The sequence below is a fragment of the Exserohilum turcica genome (assembly GCF_000359705.1).
Source record: "Exserohilum turcica Et28A unplaced genomic scaffold SETTUscaffold_11, whole genome shotgun sequence".
NCBI classification, from domain to species: domain Eukaryota; kingdom Fungi; phylum Ascomycota; class Dothideomycetes; order Pleosporales; family Pleosporaceae; genus Exserohilum; species Exserohilum turcicum.
Genome location: NW_007359926.1, coordinates 1707666 through 1727987, shown reverse-complemented (window position 1 = coordinate 1727987; position 20322 = coordinate 1707666). Strand labels below are relative to the sequence as shown.

General features: G+C 54.5%; 6 protein-coding genes across 6 annotated transcripts; 3 read left to right on the top strand and 3 right to left on the bottom strand.

Moving 5' to 3' along the window:
- Window positions 1–4289: 4289 nt before the first annotated feature.
- SETTUDRAFT_102570 (uncharacterized protein) lies at window positions 4290–4922 on the bottom strand (the record flags this gene model as incomplete). The annotated part of the gene is made up of 1 exon (XM_008024147.1): window positions 4290–4922. The coding sequence occupies one exon, from the start codon at window positions 4920–4922 to the stop codon at window positions 4290–4292; it is 633 nt and encodes a 210-aa protein (XP_008022338.1).
- Window positions 4923–5991: 1069 nt separating this feature from the next.
- On the bottom strand, window positions 5992–6807 carry SETTUDRAFT_37150 (uncharacterized protein; the record flags this gene model as incomplete). The annotated part of the gene is made up of 1 exon (XM_008023725.1): window positions 5992–6807. One exon carries the CDS (start codon window positions 6805–6807, stop codon window positions 5992–5994), a length of 816 nt encoding a protein of 271 aa, XP_008021916.1.
- Window positions 6808–7772: 965 nt separating this feature from the next.
- On the top strand, window positions 7773–9449 carry SETTUDRAFT_102969 (uncharacterized protein; the record flags this gene model as incomplete). The annotated part of the gene is made up of 1 exon (XM_008024146.1): window positions 7773–9449. One exon carries the CDS (start codon window positions 7773–7775, stop codon window positions 9447–9449), a length of 1677 nt encoding a protein of 558 aa, XP_008022337.1.
- A 1124-nt stretch (window positions 9450–10573) lies between these two features.
- Window positions 10574–11416, top strand: SETTUDRAFT_77331 (uncharacterized protein; the record flags this gene model as incomplete). Its single annotated transcript, XM_008023757.2, has 2 exons — window positions 10574–10901; window positions 10947–11416. Coding segments are annotated over 2 exons (798 nt in total), but the record flags the coding sequence as incomplete, so codon positions are not given.
- Window positions 11417–12144: 728 nt separating this feature from the next.
- Window positions 12145–15218, bottom strand: SETTUDRAFT_25776 (uncharacterized protein; the record flags this gene model as incomplete). The annotated part of the gene is made up of 2 exons (XM_008023664.1): window positions 12145–14291; window positions 14339–15218. The coding sequence occupies 2 exons, from the start codon at window positions 15216–15218 to the stop codon at window positions 12145–12147; spliced, it is 3027 nt and encodes a 1008-aa protein (XP_008021855.1).
- A 1444-nt stretch (window positions 15219–16662) lies between these two features.
- SETTUDRAFT_167341 (uncharacterized protein) lies at window positions 16663–17910 on the top strand. Its single transcript, XM_008024145.1, has one exon. It carries the CDS (start codon window positions 16946–16948, stop codon window positions 17744–17746), a length of 801 nt encoding a protein of 266 aa, XP_008022336.1. The 5' UTR covers window positions 16663–16945; the 3' UTR covers window positions 17747–17910.
- Window positions 17911–20322: the final 2412 nt, after the last annotated feature.

The following is a 20322-nucleotide window of genomic DNA, read 5'->3' as shown; positions in this document are numbered from 1 at the left end:
TCCGGCTCTGGGATTGGCTCAATACTTGGCGAAGTTGTAACATCGTTACAGTAGTTAAGAACCAGCCTAACTAGGTCAATAGCGCTGTGGCAACTGCGGTAAGACTAGGCACAACGCTCGTACGTGCTAAAAAGATATAGTAGAAGATTCTAAATCTAATGCAAGTGTCTCGTACGAAGGATTAGTCTATAGTGTTAAGTAATTTAATTGTTTGTACATGGTGTTCGTAGTGCCAAGAAAAAGTGGCCGCCTCACTGGTTTGGCCGCCTCACTGGTGTAGTACGTTATCTTGTTTCAACGGTATTAATGTTATTTTCTTTTTTTAAAAAAAAAACTGACAGTAGTGGTGATATTCTGTCCGTAACCCAGTCTGAACACCGGGTGCGAAGAAACCCGTAAGTAAGGCGGGGAGGGGGGGAAGCTTCTATGCAAAACGCGCTTCGACCACATCACCATGTATTAGCGATGGTGTATGTACCAAGTAACAGCTAGAAAGGCGACGTGTCGTCACACCAGCAATGCAACTGGGAGAATCCATCCATCCATCCATCCATCGATCAAAAAAAAGGGAAAATGCCATGTCACACACATGCGACTTACGCGCAGGCCAATGACAAGCTGTGTGGATTCTATATGCCGATACGCCATTGTCGCAACTACACCCACGCCTCTTTTGCATGACCCCAATGACGTTGTTGGATCCCCGTCGCCAAAGCACCCGTCGCGCAATAACGACGGCAAAAAAAGTATTCGTCTATCCCTTTTCTGAAACCAGGTCCATGAACCATATCATCTACCGTGCCAGCGTGTATGTATGTGCATGTGTGTACCAGTACAGCCCCATCAACAATACCATGCCATGACACGTCCGTTGCATCCAAAATCTCACTCTGCGTCCCCCCCCCCTTCCCCGTTGCAGTGATTTCCCCGACAAACGCCGGCGCCGTTATCAGCCAGACGACTAGGTTACTCGGTAGGCGTCAGCCAGTCTAGCTAGTACTGGGTGATCGACCAGCCGGGCTATTTTTTTTCTTTCTTTTTGGAAAGAAGCGTTAAGAGCAGGGGGGGATGGGCAAGGGGAAAACGAAAGAGGGAAAGAGAAACTTTGAAAAAGCACATGTACCAAGCATTGTATATTGTACATATTATTGTATATAAGTAGTAAGTAAGACAAGCACGCACTGTACTGTACTGTACTGTACTGTACTGTATTCCAGAACAGCGCAAAAGAAATCCAAGCCAGGAGAGAGAAAAGAACACACACACACTCACACACGAGTGAGTGAGTGAGTGAGTAAGCAGCGTTAAAAGGGCGTCCCAAGAAAATAGAGAGAGAGAAAGAAGAAGAAGAAGAAGAAGAAGAGAGACGAAAAAAAAAACAAATAAAGCTTGACGTGGCCGATCTGCATCCAAACCGGGCGATTTCGACCAGTGTAGGCTTTCCCTTGACCTTTTTTTGCTGCCAGCTAACCTGCTGTTTGCGCTGCGCTGTGGCCGCATAAGGCTGAGAAGAAGAAAATAGACTTTTTTCTTTTCTTCTTCTTCTGGTCTGCATATGTAAGCACTAGAGCTGTGTGTGTGTGTGGATGTGTGTGTGGATGTGCAATGTGGGTACTTAATGGGTGGGTGGGGGGGAGGGGGACGTGAGGATGACAGCGGATGGGTTTCACGGCAAGTGTTGGGGCTTGCCCCTCTCTCTCTCTCTCTCTTCTCTCTCTCTCTCTTTCTCTCTCTCTTTCTCTCTCTCTTGCACCTTGTCCCTTGTTGCTCCCCGATGACAACGGTAGCATGGACATTTGTCCATGTGCTCGCTGCGATAGAGTTTCGGGCAGATTTCGCAGTCTGTAATGTATGGATATTGGATATTGGATATTGGATATTGGATATTGGATATGGATGAACGGGATGAACGGGATATGTGGTGAGATTAATAAGTAAGTAATTCCCTTTTTTCTATTTTCTCTCTTTCTCTCTCTCTCTCTGTCTGACTATAATTGTTCTTTTATTCGCTTTCTTTATCAGGACTGTTGTTATTTTTATTTCTGGGGGGGGGGGTTTGTTTTCGGGTTAAAGTTTCCTGGGGATGTGCGGTCGGCCGGCCGTCCGGCTCGTGCGTGTGTGCGTGCGTTGCAACCAGGGTCGTCCTCGTGCAAGAAAGAGAGAGAGAGAGAGAGGCTGACATACATACATACATACACTACGTATGCATGCATGCATCTCAAGCTAGTCAATATCGCCCTTCCCAAAAAAAATAAGATACGATATTGCCCGTGTAGTATCACTTCCAATATCGTATGTAGTATATATTTTTTTTCCCAAGTCCTGGGTCCAAGGCGTCGGGATATGCATTAGGAAGATGCGTTAGGAGAGATGGTTCAAGGTTACGGGGGTTAAGTTTGGGGGCGACTAGGATTATTGTGCGCTTCGTGTTAAAGGGGGGAATGAAAATATGTCGCTGTTTTTATCATGGTTTTATTGTTGAGAAGGCTTACGGGTGGGGAATTTTTTCTGGGGGGGGGGACCCTGGGTAATAATGCATGTTCGGCATTTGACGCGTGAAATAGGGTGGTGGTGGGATTTTGAGTTTGCTGTTGGGGTTGAAAGGTCGGTTTACAGCACAGGTTTGTATGGAGTGAGATAAGCGATGGCGAGGACAGAGATTCAATCCATCATTATTTTTATTGTTATTTGGCATGACTTAACATGCCTGTTTAATTAGTGCCATACCAAATTCCAGTCTTTTACAGCGGTCTAGCATCATTATCCCTCCACCGCCCTCTTCCCCTCCTCCCCCTTACCTCTTGTCCTCCACCTCCAAACACGGGCGGCGCTTCTCTTATCCTTCCCTCGGTGTCCTCTCCCTCATCCCCAGCCCCATCAACAGGGCTATGCAGAATCATATAGACGCGCCAAAAACGCAGTGGAATGATGACGAAATTTTGCCTTGGGTGGCGCTGACGGTCAGATGTAGGACTGTGGGGTTCAGGACTGGAAAGGTTAGACTCGGGCATTTTGGATGCGTTAAGGGTTAGAGTGTGGGTATGCTATGCTTCTTACGAGTATTTGGGGGGATGTGGGAGGAGGTATATGCATTATGTCTTTGAATTCAACGACTACTTTCGCTGTGTGAAGTGCGCACATACAAAGCCTGGTAGGCAATTATAGTGTTGGTGTTGTGTAGTGAAGCGCCCATGTCACGACTAAAACTTCAATGGTTGAAACACTGATTCTTCATTCAAATCCGACTGCCTCCATCCCACTATGACCCACTCGTTCCCTCATTCCCTCACATGACATGACATCCCGGTCCGTATATCGGCACACTGTGTATACCCACTCCCATAACTACACAAGTGCGCAGATCGGCGTTCTGATAGATCTCATGGTTCTGCATGTCCACTACCACTGCATCATCTATTGTTGCTTTATACCCACATGCGTATGCGTATGTGGATGTGCAAATGGTAGAAATGGCCGACAAGTAGTAGCGCAGCAGCGAGCTCATCATATCCGCCATTTCCCAATTTCCCTTTTTATTTTTATTTTTTTTTTGAATCGCCCGCAGGTTGGTAGTCAAGTCCGCTTCAACTCGATACTCTCTCGTATTCTCGGTATCCGTGGCTTCGTTGTGATGGATTTCGTTCTGCGTTGTCGTGTCTCGGGGCCAGCCAGGATATGGTAGTTATGACGGTGAGCTTTCTGTTCAAATCGGGCTAGAGCGATGGCGAGAACAAAGTAGAAAAAGGATTTGTCCAAGATGCAATAGTGGATACGAGGATCCAGGTGCTTTGGGATCGTGATTAGGTCGATTGGTTGGTTGGGTGGATGGGATGTTTATTTGTACAAGACCAAGGAGAGGGGTTCATGTATTACCGAGCTGAGTAAGTAGTAAGAAAAGACGGATAATGCAAACTGGCCCGGTGGGTACTTTAGTATTGTTTGGTGGTGAGATGCTCGTCGTGAATGTGAATATCCTGCTGTGTGGACGAGGACAATGCTAAGGGTGAGTAGAGTTGGCGTGCTATTGTTCTATTAGATTAGCCAGACTGTGCAAGTCTCGCAGTATATTTGCAAGACGATTATCTTCATATACAAAATTTTTTTTTCTCCATTCATTTACACACTTATATATACAGCTACTTATGTACCATACCAGTTCCTCTATACATAAAGGTGTATATTACTTAGTATCATTAGTCATCATCGCCATTAAACATTGTATGAGTAGTTGTCAAGACCAGCAAGACTGAATGCGAGCGATACCAGCGCCAGCACAGCATCAGCGTGGCTTAGTTGCCCTTTGCCTTCTTTCCCGTTGCCTTGGCCTTGCCACCCTTTGCCTTTGTCGTGGCCTTTGCAGCGTCACCGGCATTAGCACCAAGCACATTCTTTGGGTTGGTTCCGGCCTTGTTGTTTATGACCTGGCCGCCGCTCATGCCGCCCTTGGGACTGACGTTGTTTCTTGCTTTTGCAGCCAGGTTCTGGTACTGGGCGACGGCGGCAGCATTAGGGGGGTTGATGACCATGACCATGCCTGATTGGCAGTGCTGGGCTTGCGAGCAGTAGATGTACATGGGTGCGGTGTCGGTAATGGGAACCATGAACATGGGCGTGTTGCCAGCTTGGCGGTTGACATTACGGCCGTTGCCTGGATTGGGGCTGCCGTTGGGGTTGCCTGGGATGGGCTGGAAGTCGGAGAAGATGGCGTTCTTCTCCGGGCGGCAGGGCGTGTTGGCATTGGAGGAGGCAACGCTGTGGTTCTGGGCCACAAAGTTGAATGCAACCATGTCTCCAGGCTGAGCGGTGATGGAGTTTGGTGTAAACTGAAACTTGTTGTTTGCGGCCACGGTAACTACCATGGTTGCAGCGGACACGGCCAGGCTCTGTGCGAGCACCGAGTATAGGATGGTGGATAGATGCATGGCGGAAGATGAAAAGTAGTTTTGATTAGGAAAATTATGAATTCAGAGTAGTATTGGGACTTTTGTTGGTGGGGCAAGTAAAGGGTGAGTGACGATTGACCTGCAACTATGTCCTTAGCAGGTTACAGTCGGCAGCCCTGATAAATAGACGGGTTTGAGTGTGCCTTGGAGCCTCGCTCATGGCAAATGCCATGGTCGCCTTTGCAAAGACGGAGGTTGATGCTGTCCAAAACCATGATTCGTAGCCTCGAGACGTTTGCCGGGTGAGGCAGAGAGGGTGGTTATGGAATGCAGGTGGTGCTGGATGTTTGTGGTGAGTCTCATGCCAAGTTCCAAACATGTAGAAACGCTGAGGTGGGTCGAGTGAAGGAAGCGGCCAAAAACACTGGAGGAATGGTTGGGTCAGTTCAAGCAAACAAGCATTTTGGTGTTTTGTGCGTTGCAGATGGAGTGGGTCTTTCAGCCACCAAACACATCGGATTTTGGTGACCCGGGGTTCTCATAAAGACGACGGGTTTTGGTCAAGATGGGCAGGTTGCTGGCGTGTTGGGCTTTGTTTTAGTGTCTGGCAGAGGCTTGGAGACGTGGGCGTTCTTTGCTGGCTCGAGTGCATGTTTTTTTTTGCAATGTTTTGAAAAGTGGGTCGGGCCAAGTCAGTGCGGGTACACGAGTGCTGTTAGCCTGCAGCGGACAAAGGTTAGTATGGTTGATTGTGCGGGCGTTGAGAGACGGCTCCGGACGTGTAGTCTTGTTGGTCATGGTTGTTGGTACGAGTGCAGCAGAAGAATGAACAAGGGTAGATAGAGTGACGCTGGCCATGGGGAAAAGGTCGCCACGGGGTCGAAACATGCAGCCTCGTGGCACCATGGAGTGGCAAGGTGGATGGCCATGTGCCGTGAAACAGCAGCAGTAGCGCACAAAGGTTGGATGGAGGGAAAGGGCCGAGATATACAAGGCTCGCTGGGAGGCGCGGCGCAAGTGGCGCAAGCTTATTTTTCGGCACCGCGAGCGTGAGGGTGCAGATGAGCAACCGTGGTAGCTGACTTGGTAGGCCGGGCTCTAGAAGCGCCTAGCGCGGCTGACACGTCGACGGAAGAGGCGTAGTTGCAGGTGAGATTGGAGCATTGACGACGGGCTGGAGGAGGGTCGGGAGGCATTGCTCGTCGTGGGCGGGTGGGAGGCGGGCAGCGAGTTGAGAGCATGTTTCACCGTGGGCGTGAGGGTTTGGCAAGGCAGCCTCTGTGCCGAGATGAGGGAGCGGGGCACGGGCCAGCTGGGAGTTGAGACGGCGCGACGGTTTCAGGCAGGGCGGCGGCAGGCGAGGGGGCGTGGGTGGCATTGGGTGGCAGTGGGTGGCATGGAGCAGCGGCGGGAGTGGTGGGAGTGGTGGTGGTGGTGGTGTGGCAGTGGTGTGGTAGTGGCAGTAGTGTGGTAGTGGCAGCAGTGGTGTGGCAGTAGCAGTGCAGCGCGGGCGTGATTGGGCAGGCGGGTCGAGCGCTGCTGACGGAAGGCTCGACGTATATTTAGACCGAGCTGGCCAGTAGCGGCGCGACGTGGCATAGGCGCCGTTGGAGCGCCTGCCCGCCTGCCCGCCTGCCAACGACTGGCTGGTAGACGCCACGCTACCACTGCTGTCTGGTGCGCGCGTCTTGCGGTGTGTGCTAGACGGCCATGACGGTCTGCTGCTGCCGCACATGGAGCCGTCGCTGCGGGCGCTGCCTGAAACACGGCCTCGCCCTCGACACGGCCGAACGCTTTGTATACAGTGGGCGAACGGGCGCATAGCAGCAGCACCCAGGCCGCCATTGCGCGTCGCAGGCCCGCATGCGCACGCAGGAACGCTGCCGTCCGTGTGATTGCGCATCAGGCCCAGCGTTTCAGACATGGCCGCCAGTCGCTGTCGCTGGGGCGCCCGCCACCCCAGCCCGGCCTAGCGCCAATGCAGCCTGCAGGGTCGCTGCTGCCACCCTCGACCCCCGGCCCGACTGCTGCCCCCCCCCCCCCGCCCGACGGCCCAATCCCATCCCATCCCTCGCCTCGCTCCCTCGCGCCCTCGCGCCCTCGCTTTTCTCTCTTGGCCCCCCCCCTCCTCCTCACTCGCACGCCTCCTCTCTCCTTCTTCTCCTCCTCCGCTCCCATACATCTCTCGCCCCTTCCGCCCGCCTTCTCTCTCCTCCTCCTCCCTCCCCCCGCCGCCGCCCGCCCCCATCGCGCCCTTTCTCGCCCTCGCTCTCCTTCAAATCTTCTACCTGCTCTCCGCTTCTTTGCATCAGCTTATCCTATCCTCCGCCTAATCTGCCATTGTGTGCGAGCGCGCCAGTCCCGTCGCTCCACCACCACCACCACTGCCACTGCCACCACTGCCACTGCCACCACCACCGCCCGCTACCCATCCAAGAGAGACCAGCCAGCTTGCCCCAGTCGACGCTCCATCCACCAGCTTGCCTGCCCCGGATCCCGTCACGGCTCTGTTCGTGTATTCACCTTTCATCCCATCCAAAAAATTTCATCTTCGCCGCCTCCGACGAGCTTTTTCTGCGCCGGGTCCCGCCTTCCTGCCGCGACACGCAATCCTTCCCACGCACGCTCGCACCAACCACAGACCTTGTTAATAGCTCCAACTACATTGCCCATCGGCCGGTTTTCGATACACTCCACCCGCGCACACATACACACACACACCCACTGCCTTACTCGCTTGATCGCAACGATCCTTAATCCCCTAATCGCCAGCCCGTGCGTCTTCTTCGATTCTGCATCCTTTCTCGTGTGCCCTGCACGCCCACATACCCTTCGTTGCACCCTTGGCCTTTCTTCGCAACTCTTCTTAGACCACCACCCACCACGACAATGAGCATGGACGCTGGCGGTCTTGCTCAAATGACGTACAACAACTCCAACCCCTCGCTCCAGTCGCAGCCTGGCTTCGGCGGGCCCACCTCGAGCTTCGCCTCTCGCGGCAAGGGCGCCCAGCTCAAGCGCCTCAGCGTTGCCTCGCCCCCCAAGGTGGCCTCGATTGCCGAGGACTCGATTCCTACGCCTCGCACTAGCCGCTCGCACCTGCTGGCTGGTCTTCGCACGGCGCCCAAGACGCCCACGTCGGCACAGCCACCCGCCTCGGCCCCTTACTCGCAGGCCCAGCACTCCGTCGCTGCCAACAACGCCGCTGCCGCCAACAACCGCATGCCCCGCCAGTACAACGGTGCCCCCCAGCATCACCACCACCAGCAGCAGCCCCAGTCTGCCATGGCCTCTGGCTTCCGCGGCGTCAACCACTTCAACCAGCAGCAGCCCGACTACTACAACCAGGTCTTGGCCCCTCCCTCGTTCGAGTTTGACGACGGCGACATGGACCCCAACGTGGCCGCCCAGCTGCTGGCTACCGAAATGTACCTCGCCCAGAGGCAGCAGCAGCTCCAGCAGCAACTGCTTGCCCTGACGACGCAGCAGTTTGGTAGCATGAGCATGAACGGCATGCAGCAGTACCCCAACACGCCCTACACGCCCCAGTTGAACGCCTACGGCCAGCAGTTTGGCAACACGGCTGCCATCCAGGAGACCAACCAGCCTGGTGTCTATCTCGTCTTCAACCAGATGACGGGCCAGTACCAGTACGTGGTCGACCCGAGCTACCAGCAGGACAACGCTGCGCAGGCCCACGCCGCCATGGGCATGTCGCACTCGCCGCCTCCTCCCACGCCCCACTTTGCTCAGTCCCCGCCCAAGATGGACACGCCTGTGCTCCACGTGTCGCCTCCCAACGAGAGCAACCCCAGCCCCTGGGGCTCCCGCAGCACCTCGCCGCCCAAGAAGTCCAACACGCCTCCCCAGGACGTGGTTCCGCTTCCCCCGCCATCTGCCAATGCCTTTCGCCGTGGACACAAGAAGAACCCCTCTTCTCTTGCTGTTGACGCAAAGGGCGAAGCAGCCGAGGGTCCCCGTTCTGCACTCGGCCGCGCGGCCGGCTTCCCTGCTACGCCAATGACGGGTACTTTCGGCCCTGGTCAGGCACGTGCTGGAGAGCACCCTGTCCGCCAGCCACGCAACCCTCCTTCGATTGAGGAGCTCAAGGAGCGCCCCACGACCAAGCACGAGGGCAGCAAGAACTTTGCTACCCGCCAGCGCCGCCAGGCCGTGGGCAACCTTGTACGAGCTGGCATCGGACGCCGCGCCCACCGTACTGGCAGTGGCAGTGCCTCTCCAGACAGCGAGCACTTTGGCTCGTCTGACAACGACTCGGACAGTGTCCGCAGCGGAGGTAGCGGAAGCCTTTCGGGTAGGCCCAGCATTGGCAGTCTTCGTGCCGTAGCCAATGGCGCCATTGGCTCGGAGCGCAAGGCTTCCAAGGAGCGCTCTCGTGACGACTCCATCAACCGCAGCTACACTGCCAACAGCGTGAGCAGCGACGATGGCGCCTCTGTCGGTGGCGGCCTTGTCGACATTCGCCCAGAGGAGAACGGCCAACGCCGTGCCATGCCCAAGCTCATTCTCACGAGCACCGAAAAGCGCAAGAGCCCCGTCTACTAGACAATCCATCTTACCGGGCATGGGAACGAGAACCCTTGGGGGGGCCTCTTTTACTCTCTTGTGCATATTACTGTGGCACTCTTCCCATGTGCTCTTTCACGGCCCCTTACGACTCTGTTCTTTTTTTTTGCCCATTTATCTGTCTTGTTTTGTGCATTCGGCCAAGTTTACTTCATCATCTTTCCAAGATTACGATTACCCTTCTTGTTTTCCTCTGGGAAAACCTTCTTTTCCCCATCTCTTCTTGCTTCTCGGACTGTTATGCGGATTGCTTTTATGAGCATGGTGGGGGCTCTGGTTTTGGGACCGGCGACTTGGTTTACGCTTCACGGACAACGAGCTCTATTGCCTGTGGCTAGAGATCATTGCACTCGTTGGGCTTGTCTTTCTTTTTTTGTGTTATCATTGTTCTGAAGAATGTATCCAGTCGTTTGTGGCGTGGATGGCAAGGCGGACAAGAGACGAGTGGATCATGTAGGATGAATCAACAGTCACTCGCTTATATATGTCTTGTCATGAAGTGAGCTGTGAATTGAGCCGTCAAGCGTAAATTGTGTGAAACGTGGTGTTTAGCTAGTGACGTCGGGCTCTAAGCTGCTGATCCGGGGGATTGCTTCATCTGTGCTTGCCGAGGAGGCTGGGGATTACTGCAATCTCGGTATTTCAGCCTTGAAGAGCCGGTGAACGGGGATCGACAAGAGTGGTGGGTGATTGCCAGCTAGAGGGATGGATCGCTAAGCCGCCGAACCGGTTGTGTTAGGTGTGGGTGTGGGTGGTTAGTCTGACGCGGGCGGGGCAAGTCGCGGGGCGGGCTCCTTGGGGGATAGCTACCTACCTACCTATCTACCTACCAGCAACAGTTTTTTTTTTTTTTTTGAGCCCAACATTTTGGCCCAAGCATCGACGACGTTCCCCCGACGGCTGTGGAAAGGCGCATCACGGCAATTTTACTCTTACGCACGAGGACACGAACGCACGCATACACATACAAAGTCTCGCCACTACGGACAATGGCAGAACCCCCCATCGCACAGCCCATCACACCCCCACCACCACCATCGGAACCACAACAACAACAACAACAACAACAACAAGACACAACCACCACCACTCCACTTCCCCTACACACGCCCCCACCGCCCTTTACGCCCTCAACCCTCACGCCACTCACCCAAGGCGCCGAAGCCCTCGTCTACAAAACCAGCTTCCTCACCCCCAATACACCCGCGATCCTCAAGTACCGGCCGCCGAAACCATATCGCCACCCGGTGCTCGATCGCCGCCTCACGCGACAGCGGCTGCTGGCGGAAGCGCGGGGCCTCGTGCGTGTGCGGAGAGACGGCGTTAATGTACCGCGAGTGCTGGGCGCGGACTGGGATGCGGGCTGGATTGTTATGGAGTTTGTTGAGGGAAGGACGGTGAGGCGCGTGTTGGATGAGTGGGTTGCTTCTGGTACTAGTACTGGTACTGGTGCTGGGAATGGAGAGGGGGCTGGAGAAACAAGAAAAGGGAAACAGGAAGAAGACGAAGAAGAAGAAGAAGAAGAAGAAGAAGACATTCTCAATCTCATGCGCAGAGTAGGTGCTCAAATCGGAAAGCTACATGCCCTGGGTGTATGTCACGGAGACTTGACAACGAGTAATATCATGTTGCGCTCTCCTCCTTCCCCTTCCCCTTCTCCTTCTCCCTCAACCACTTCCCCATCTACCCCCTCACTACAAGGCGCCATCTACCTCATCGACTTTGGCCTAACCAGCACCTCCATCGCCGACGAAGACAAAGCCGTCGATTTGTACGTTCTCGAGCGCGCTTTTAGCGCCACGCATCCCGCTGCCGAGCCGCTGTTCCAAGAGGTGCTGCGCGCATATGGCGTCTCGGGGAAAGATGGGGGCAAGGCGGCGCGAAGGGTGTTGAAGAGACTCGAGGGCGTGAGGTTGAGGGGCCGGAAGAGGAGTATGCTTGGGTAAATGGGGATGGGGATGGAGTGAAGCGTGGGAGAGCGAGGGGGGAGAGAGCGAGAGCGAGGGGGGAGAGAGAGCGAGAGAGAGGGAGAGAGAGAGCGAGAGAGAGGGAGAGAGAGAGCGAGAGAGAGAGTGTGTGTGTGTGAGGGAGGGAGAGAGGGGAGTTATGAGTATCATCATGGAATTCAAAAGCACAATATATACCCAGAATGATTTGAAACGAAGCCATTATCAGCATGGAGCTACGAGAAACAAGAAACCTACATCTGCACAAGTACTAACATGTAGGAACCAATACTTATGTTCGGGGTCGACATGAAGAAATCACACAGACATCACCATCACCATCACCATCACGCAAGAGTAGTAACGAATAAGAACATGGAAAATAAGGAGAACAAGACGAAAAAAGTAGTCGACAAAAAGATGAAAATAAAAAAAAATTTTTGATCAGAAAAGCGATAGCAATAGGCTGCTAACACGTCAAAGTTAGAAAAAAAATTCCTGCCGTCAAAAAAAAAGCCAAGGCCGCATTTCCCACCAGGTATAGATACAAAAATCTTTCAAACGCCAAATAAGCAATAGGGCTTGATACTCATGACCCATACCACCACCAGTCCTTTGTTTCCCTGCGTACCAGAACCCAACAAAAAAAAAGGATAACGCCAGGAGAAATCTCCGCCACGTAACAGACACGTGAAAAAAAAAATAAAAACATTCGACGCAAGTCCAGTCTAATCGTCCTTGACACTAGCACTCGCATACCCGTCATCCACATCCGACTCTTCCTTCTTTTTCCCCTGACCCTTGAACTGGTCTAGTCCAATAAGACTCTTGCTTGCGTCAATGCAATTGCTTACAATCTTTGCCCTGACCTTATTTGACAGACCACTGCGCTTGCCAGTCTCGTGACCCACCCACATGCGCAGAGAACTAGCCACCCTTTCTAGGCCTCGGCTAGTCTCCTTCCTCAACCCGTCGTCGGCCATGAACTGCGTAAGCACCTTGTAGCCGGCAACAAAGCTGAGGAGTGTGGTAGTTGCCTCAGGGAGATAGGTATTGTTGATGACAAAGACGGCGCGGCGGCGTGCTTCCGGAGTCGAAAAGGTAGTCAGAGAAAGGCATTTAGCGAGCGTAAGAGCCTTGCGCACGTCGGGTGCTACAAAGCCGTTACCCACAAGGTTGATGAATCCCGAATCAGCTGGCTTGGGCGTGGACGGGAGAGCTTCAAGAGCTGTTGCAATGTGCACATCACGGCCCTCATCCTGCACGACAGCTTGGGCGACAAGAGCACGAAGCTGGGCTTGCGAGTTGGGAGGCGCGGACCGCAGAGCGAGTTCAAAGTCTGCAACCATGCTGGCCTCTGATGTGTCATTCTTGAATCCAAGTGTTTTGGCAAGGCCCTTGTTCAGTACGAGGCTAGAGTACCAGGCGGCAAGTGCATCCAAAGGTGAGCAGATGGCAAAGTCTTCGACAACAGCATCCATGGAGGTATCCACAGTCGTCTGCTCCGCACTGGGCTTGTTCCAAGCAAGGTTGTATGCACGCTGTACGACTGCGGGAACGAGCACTTCGTCGCACTCCTTGTCAATGAGTGCGGCGAGGTGTTCCGGCAGTGGCTCGACTGCACTGTTCCTTTTGGGTGCGTTGGAGGCGATGCGGTGCTCGCTGCGTGCCATGTTCCAGTAGCTGCGTGCCAGTTTCGCGCTCAGGTCGTTCAGTGTCCACCAGGAACTGTGGCCAATGCTGCCAATTTCCCAGAGGACAATCCGAATGTGCAGAGCCTTGAGCATTAGTCGCGCGGGCGTGTCGGGCAGTGTTCCCGAAGCAATCAGCGTGAGGAGGAGACGGCTCTTGCTAATCTCTGCGTCGCCGCCAGTGAGCTGAGCGTCGAGCGCAATCTCCCAGGCTTTGAGGCGTGCGGCTTCCTGCTCCCGGGTGATGCCGGTGAGGTACGCGTAGCCTTCCCAGCCAATGATCCTGCGCATGCTAAGCTTCAGTGTCTTCAGGCCTAGTGCAGCCACCTCGAGAATAAAGTTGTGCTGCGGTACCCAGACCGTCTGGATGGCAGTGAGCCATGCCTTGCGACGCACTTCAACAGGCGATGCGAGCGACGGTGCGGGTGACAAGAGAACAGCAGGCGCAGACTTCTTCTTGGACTTGGGCTTGGCGTCGAACAGCGGAGCGATGAGGTAGAAGAAAGCGCCAAAGATCAAGAGAAGCTTGGCAAGAGGGATCGAGGCTGACGACGCGCCAAGTGAGACACGAGGAGCAAGAATGCCGGCCAGGTTGACAGGCAGGGCGAACAGGCCGCGACCAGCGGGCTCTTCTTGCGACTGCTCGCGCTCGACAAGGCCCTCGAGTATCATCAGGCCGGCGAGCGACCCCACCATGAGCTTACCCATCATTGCGCCACTGCGACGTGCGTTGACCATGGGCGGGCCGACTGTCTGACGACCACCGTAGCCGGCGGGGTAGGCCTGAGCATAGTGCTGCTGTGGCGGCAATCCGCGCTGCAGGGCGGCAATGTTGTCTGGGACGGGAATCATGCCCTGCGGCGGTACCGACATTGGCAGGCCGTGAGTGGGTGGGAAGGGGTCTTCGTGGTACCGTGAGGCGTCAGGTGGGCTGGTTGTACCGTGGATGGTCATGGGTCCTGAAATAGCCATCTTCTCGTAGCTCTCGACGCGACCCTTCATGGTATTCAGCTCATCCTGGAGGCGCTTGTTGCGCTTCTCCAAGTGGCGGATATACTCGGTGGCCTTTGACAGGACGGTAGCCTTGTTGAGCTTGTGGGCTGGGGTGAGGCCCTCGAGATCCTCGGGGTCGTCATCCTCTTCGGTGCCGTTTGGCCGCGACATGACGCGCAGACTGGGAACACCTAGAAACCGTCAGCGGGTGTTTACAGCAGGCGTGGAGCAAACATACTATCACGAAGGGCGGCAATCTTGTCGTTGAGATTGGTGCGGTATCGCTTCTCAATCATGTTGTGGGCCGTCTTCTTGGGGGGCGCGCCGCCCTTTTTGCTCGACGGCGCATCATCATCGGGTTCCTCGGAGTCGGCCAGTGACTTTCGCTTCCTCGCGTTGGACGGGGCAGGTTCCGGTGATGAATGCGATGAGGTTGAGCTGGATCGGCCGTTGTTCAGCGAGTTGGGGCTGTGGTCCAGACTGGGAATCGAGTCGGACGGCGGCGGAGGCGGAGGCGCAAAGGCCGACTGTGGATATTGCGAGGGAGAGAAGAGGGAGTTGTCTGGCAGTTGCTGTTGTTGTTGTTGTTGTGGTGGTGGTGGTGGTGGTTGTGATTGGCGTTGTTGTTGCTGTTGCTGCTGCTGTTGTTGCTGCCATTGCTGGGCAGAGTAGTATGCATTTTGCTGCTGCTGCTGTTGCTGCTGCTGCATCTCTCCACCAAGCGGCGAACTCAGGGCGGCGCCGTTAAAGTCAAAGGCCAGGGGCACGTCGGCAGTCTGGCCAAAGGTGAAGGGAACATCGTGGGGTTGGGTAAACATGGGGGTGGTGGCGGGTGTGTTGGTGGACTGCAACGGCTGCGACTGCGGGTGATGGTTGATATGAGGCGAGGGTTGGTGACGAGCCCTGGGGTATGCGGCAGGCCCCTGTGGATTTGCCGACTTGGGTTCGGCAGGTTGGGAATTCTGAGACGCCTGGGCGGGGTCGTAGTGCATCCATTCGTTCCAGTCTGTGGTTTCGTCGGCTGAGGCAGTGAGCGTCATGTCGTCGGCGGCTGTCGTGAGCCACGGGGCGCGCATGGAGCCAAAGGGAAAGTCACTCGACAGCATGGGATCCTCCATCTTGGTGGGCGGCTGGTGGGCAGGCTCAGGGTTGGCCCGGGACTGGGGCTGGCGGCTCTGGGGGAGTCTGAAGTCGTCAAAAACACAGTAAGGACCGACCTAGATGGGGGGGGGAAATGAGTTAGCAGACGGGGTCAGCGGCGAAGGGGAGGGGGGGGCAGCGCGACGGCGGCACACACGGCGATTCGCTCCAGCTCCAGCCCGTCGTCGGGGCTGGCGTAGGGGGGGTCAGAAGCCATGGAAACGGGCGTTCCGTCGGTACACGGGCTACACTCAAGAGCGTCCGCGCGCGCGCGCAACAACGACAGCAGGCAGCGATGGCGGCGGCAGCAGCAATAAGACTAGGAAAAAAAGGACTGGGGCGGAGCGATATTGGGGGGGGGGAGAGGAGGGGAGGCAGCGCGGGCGACGAAGGGGAGCGTGGTCTTACCAGCAGCAGTCTCGACGATCAAAATCATGCCACTCTCGGGTCTCGCAGAGGGATGCACAAGGCGACTGCGGGCGGAGGCGGCGGGCGGCGGGCGGCGGCGGGGGATGCGGGCAGACAGCCCTTTGCGCTGTGGTTGCGACAGGCAGGCCAGGCCACCGATTGCAGCTGGGAGCACGCGGCGGATGGCGGATGGCGGATGGCGGATGGCGCTCACAGCAGCACGCGGCGGCGGCGGCGGCCTTGCAGCCCTCTCACAGGCGGGCTGGCCACGACAGGCTGGTGCTGGCAACTGGCGAGGCCGTCGCAGGCACAGTGGTCCGACAAGTCGTACGATGAAATGGCGCTGCGACGGGGGGGCGGGGGGGGGAGCGAGGGGGAGCGACAAAAGCCCCACGAGAATTCCGTCTTGGGCCACTCGACCGGCCAGCGCGCGGTGCAGCAGCAGCAGCGGCGGCGGCAGCGCTTGCGGGATGCCGACCGATGCTGTCGTGAGTGCCGGGCGAGGGCGCGGGCGGAGAGGCGCGGCGGGCGGCGGTGCGAGCGGTGCGAGAGACGCGAGAGATGCGATGGATGCGGGCGACGGGGGCGACGTGAGGGTGTGTGTGGCTCTGCTCACCGCGGCGACGAGCGAGAGAAAAGAGGGGAGAGCTGGGCCCTTAAGTTTGGGCGTGTGGGCGTGGGCGGAGGTGAGGCTGTCCCTGCCACAGTGAATCCCTGCCCGCGCCCGGCTTGGTAGTCGCGGTCGCGGTCGCGGTCGCTGCTCCCAGCCAGCGCCAGATGTAATCTAACCACGCGCCGCCGCCACTCACAGCACGCCGCCGCGCCTGTCAGGTCAAGTCGACATCGCAGTCCAGTGCAGGCTGCAAGCACAACCTCACCCGAACCATTATCGCCATGCCCACGCCAATGCCAATGCCCACTGTCGACGCCATGCTAACCGCCGCACCGCCGCCCGCCGCCCGCCTAGCCGTGTCGTGACGTGACGGGTGGCTGATCCCTCGCCCCTCGCCGCCAGCCAGATACTGCTACTTCTACCACCACCACCACTGCTACATAGACCCTCTGGCTCCTCTCCGCCCCGCCGCCCTACCATGGTACCGCCGCCCGCACCAGCTGCTTGGCCGCCCGTCCGCCGCCCGTCACTACCGCTCTCCTCATTTGCACGTCGCTGACGACATGCCGCGCCCATATCGACATCACCGAGCCCATTCCACGCCCGCCAAGGCCTCCCACTGCGGCCCTTCAAGCGCCTCGTCGCTCCTGCTGCCAGTGCCCTCGAGTCCCTTCGCCCACGGGCATGTCCCTGCTTGGTGAGCATGACCTGCTACGCCCTCTGGCTGTCCTGAACCGCCTTGTGTCGGAACACGACTTGCCCAGAGCTACACTGCTCGCCGTCCGAGTCCCTTTAGGCGCCCGTACATGTCGTATACTTGTGGCAGCCTCCATCTGCTATCCATACCCTCTCTCTCGACCGTCCTGGGGTATCCACGCATCAAAGAGGGCAAGGCGAGGGCTGATGGAGAAAGTTGGAGACCCTGCCCGACCAAACAACAAGCCGTCTGTGGTCCCGAGTCAGTCATGGAGGAGAATAGGAGGCATGCAATATATCGCAAGCACTTCTCGTTCGCGACGGAATACTTGGCCGCGCCCACTTGTCCATAACCTTGTCAGCATTCACTCCCGAAGAATACGCGGACGCAGACATGAACATAGTCCCCATCTAACAGACTTGCTTACTGTGCCACGGACACGGCGTCTAGCCATTTATGCCTGGGCTATGATGGAGAAAGAACAAGCCCATGCTGTTGTTAAAGTTGAATTAGGTGTCCAAGTGGCTTGTTACGCCTTTGCTAGACACGAGCGACGTCCACTACAAGTGGCATGTATGTTCATGGGAAGGCATTTGAGGAATTCAAGTGTAGTGTCCAAGACCATAACTTGGGGCACAAAGCCACCATGTTATACCAGTCCACCAGTCTTTGTCATTGTGCATGAGCCGAGTACAAACCCTTTTGGGCGCGTGTATGGGAAGGGGGGGAGCGCGCAGAAACACCAACACCACACCACACCACGCCACACGACGACAAAACACCCATGACAACAACTCACAACAACACTATCGATTAAAGTGCCGAATAGATTAAAGATGAGTAAGATTTTAAAATCACACTCGCGCAAATGTAATCTCATGCTCATCGTATATCCATGCATGAACACGACGTCGACGACGACGACTAAACATTAAGTACGAGGGTTAAGAGGAAGGAAAAAACCAAGTACCCTAGCAACCTTGGTAAATGACACACTCGGAGCGAGCAAGAAGAGAAGGAAAAAAAAAGGACTCGCGAGAACATGGGCACTACACACGTGCCCTCTAGCCGCTTTAATAACAAGAAATCCCCCCAAGCAAAATGCAGCAAAAGATAAAAACAATCTCGCCCTCACACACACGCACCCCGCCCGGGGCCAATCTTTAATCTATAATACCGCCGAGAAGCACCACCCACCATCTCGAGAGCGCGAAAAAAAAGTCATCATCATCATCATCATCAAAGAACACGCACACACAGAAAAGAAGGTTGGGAGCCGCCTCGACCCACTTTTCTCTCTTGGTCCCTACTCCCCACACTAATAGCAGCAAGCTGCAAGCACCCAGCAGGCAGCACAGCAGCAGTCAGTGGCAGCAGGGAGCCCGACGATGCATTTTAGATTAAACTCTCCTGGCTTCCTATTGGTTCGGTCCTGAATACCGACATGAAAGGGGATTGGGCGTCGAGGGGAGCGGGGGGGCGGCGGGGGGGGGAACATACTTATTAAGTAGAGACTAAAAAAGTAAAATAAAATAAAAAACACGAAAGTATGCCAACCAATTGGACATAGCGTCCAAGGAGCCGAAAACTGTTTATTGAATGTTATGTATGTTATGTTATGTTGTCTTGTGTTGTGTATACTGGCACGGGTTGTAGGTTGTATAGAGGGGGGAGTGTGGATGCATGGCAGAAGGAAGGAAGGAAGGAGCGGAATTAACGAGTTGACGGGTTAACAAAGTTGGCGAGATGAGATGAGATGAGATGAGTGAACGGGACGGGCGGGGGGAGTTTAGTGAGATTGAGATTGAGCTTGAAAAATGGGCGGCTAATCGAAAGTTGGAAGTGGAAGTGGGGTTTCAAGGATTCAAGCAGATGATTCAAGCACAAGGGGAGAATCGTTGAAAAAAAATGGGAAAACCGAGTCAAGCAGCACCAAATGCAGCAACGAAACGAGCTATGCAACTAAGCAGTAAGTACTAGTAATATAGTAATGATATAGTAATAGTAATAATAATATTACATTTAGAGTTACGAATAGAGTATTGGCGAGTTGACACTTTGACAAGTTTAACTTTTTGACTTTTGATATTGATATTTGATTGAAGCGGTCTTATATGCGTTGGCGTTGGCGGCCGCTATGTAAGATACTAACAGTACATACTTATACTTAGTGCCCTAGCCGCGTAACCAATGCAAATAATAGCACAAATGCTGTGCACAGAGTGCTGTGCCGAGTACCGTGCTAGTCGAGTGAAAAAAATGCATGCAATCCAAATACTTGCCAATACAAGAACGAAATGGAAAATGGAAAATGGAAAATGCAAGTCTGGCGAGAGCGCCAAATGACACGGAGAACTAATAATGACTACAACTACAACTATAACTGACTGACAGACAGACAGACAGACAGATAGACAGATAGATAGAGAACCAACAACAATAACAACAATAACAATAACATCTACACCGTGTATAGCCTTACCTATCCCTATCCCCCCCTCTCCTCCACTCGCACCTGTACCCGCACTTCCACTCGCACTCGCACTTCCCTATTCAAACAAAGTCCGCATGCAGCCCCCATAAAAAACTAAACGAAACCAGCCACACAACCTCCGCGACTAGTAATTAACCCAGTGTTTAACCAAGTCTTTAGCCCGCCTCTTCTCCCCTTCCCTCCCATCTTTTTTTTTGAACCAGAGGAAAGCTGGACGTGTAGTGTATAGGATTATTTCATTGATGTATGTATTATAATTATTGCCCTTTTTTTATTTATTTATTTAATTTTTTTTCGATAAGAAATGTATGTTCATGTTGGTAAGTAGTGATAGGTTAAAGGCTAAAGGTTAAAGGTTGAAGGGGGGGAGGGAAAGAGGGAAAAAAAACCATATCCGAGGTTTTGGAATGCGCACATACACATGGATACATGGACATACTAGCAGACACAGACACAGACACAGACACAGACGCAAATACAGATGTAGATGCAGATGCACATGTAGATGCACATGTAGATGCAGATACAGATACATTACATGCGGGGGGGGGGAAACTTTAGGGACTTGGATAATCTACTACGTACCCGATAAAACAAATACAACAACAACCTAAGAAGATATAAAATCTCCGCAGTGTAAAAAAAAAACAATACACACATACATGCACACATATTATACATGCACCTGCACGTGCATACTAGTACTACGTAGATACAGAGATACATAGATACATACAATTCACTTGCATGCATACATACCAACATTCAGATACATAGATACGTAGCATCTCCAACACACACACACACACACACACACACACACACACACACTCGGTCAATCATCCCGTAAAAACCACCCCACCCCCCCCC

What these genes read in the sequence shown, in the direction of transcription:
- SETTUDRAFT_167341 (XM_008024145.1), top strand. Translation starts at nt 16,946, where the DNA reads ATGTCCCTGCTTGGTGAGCATGACCTGCTACGCCCTCTGGCTGTCCTG.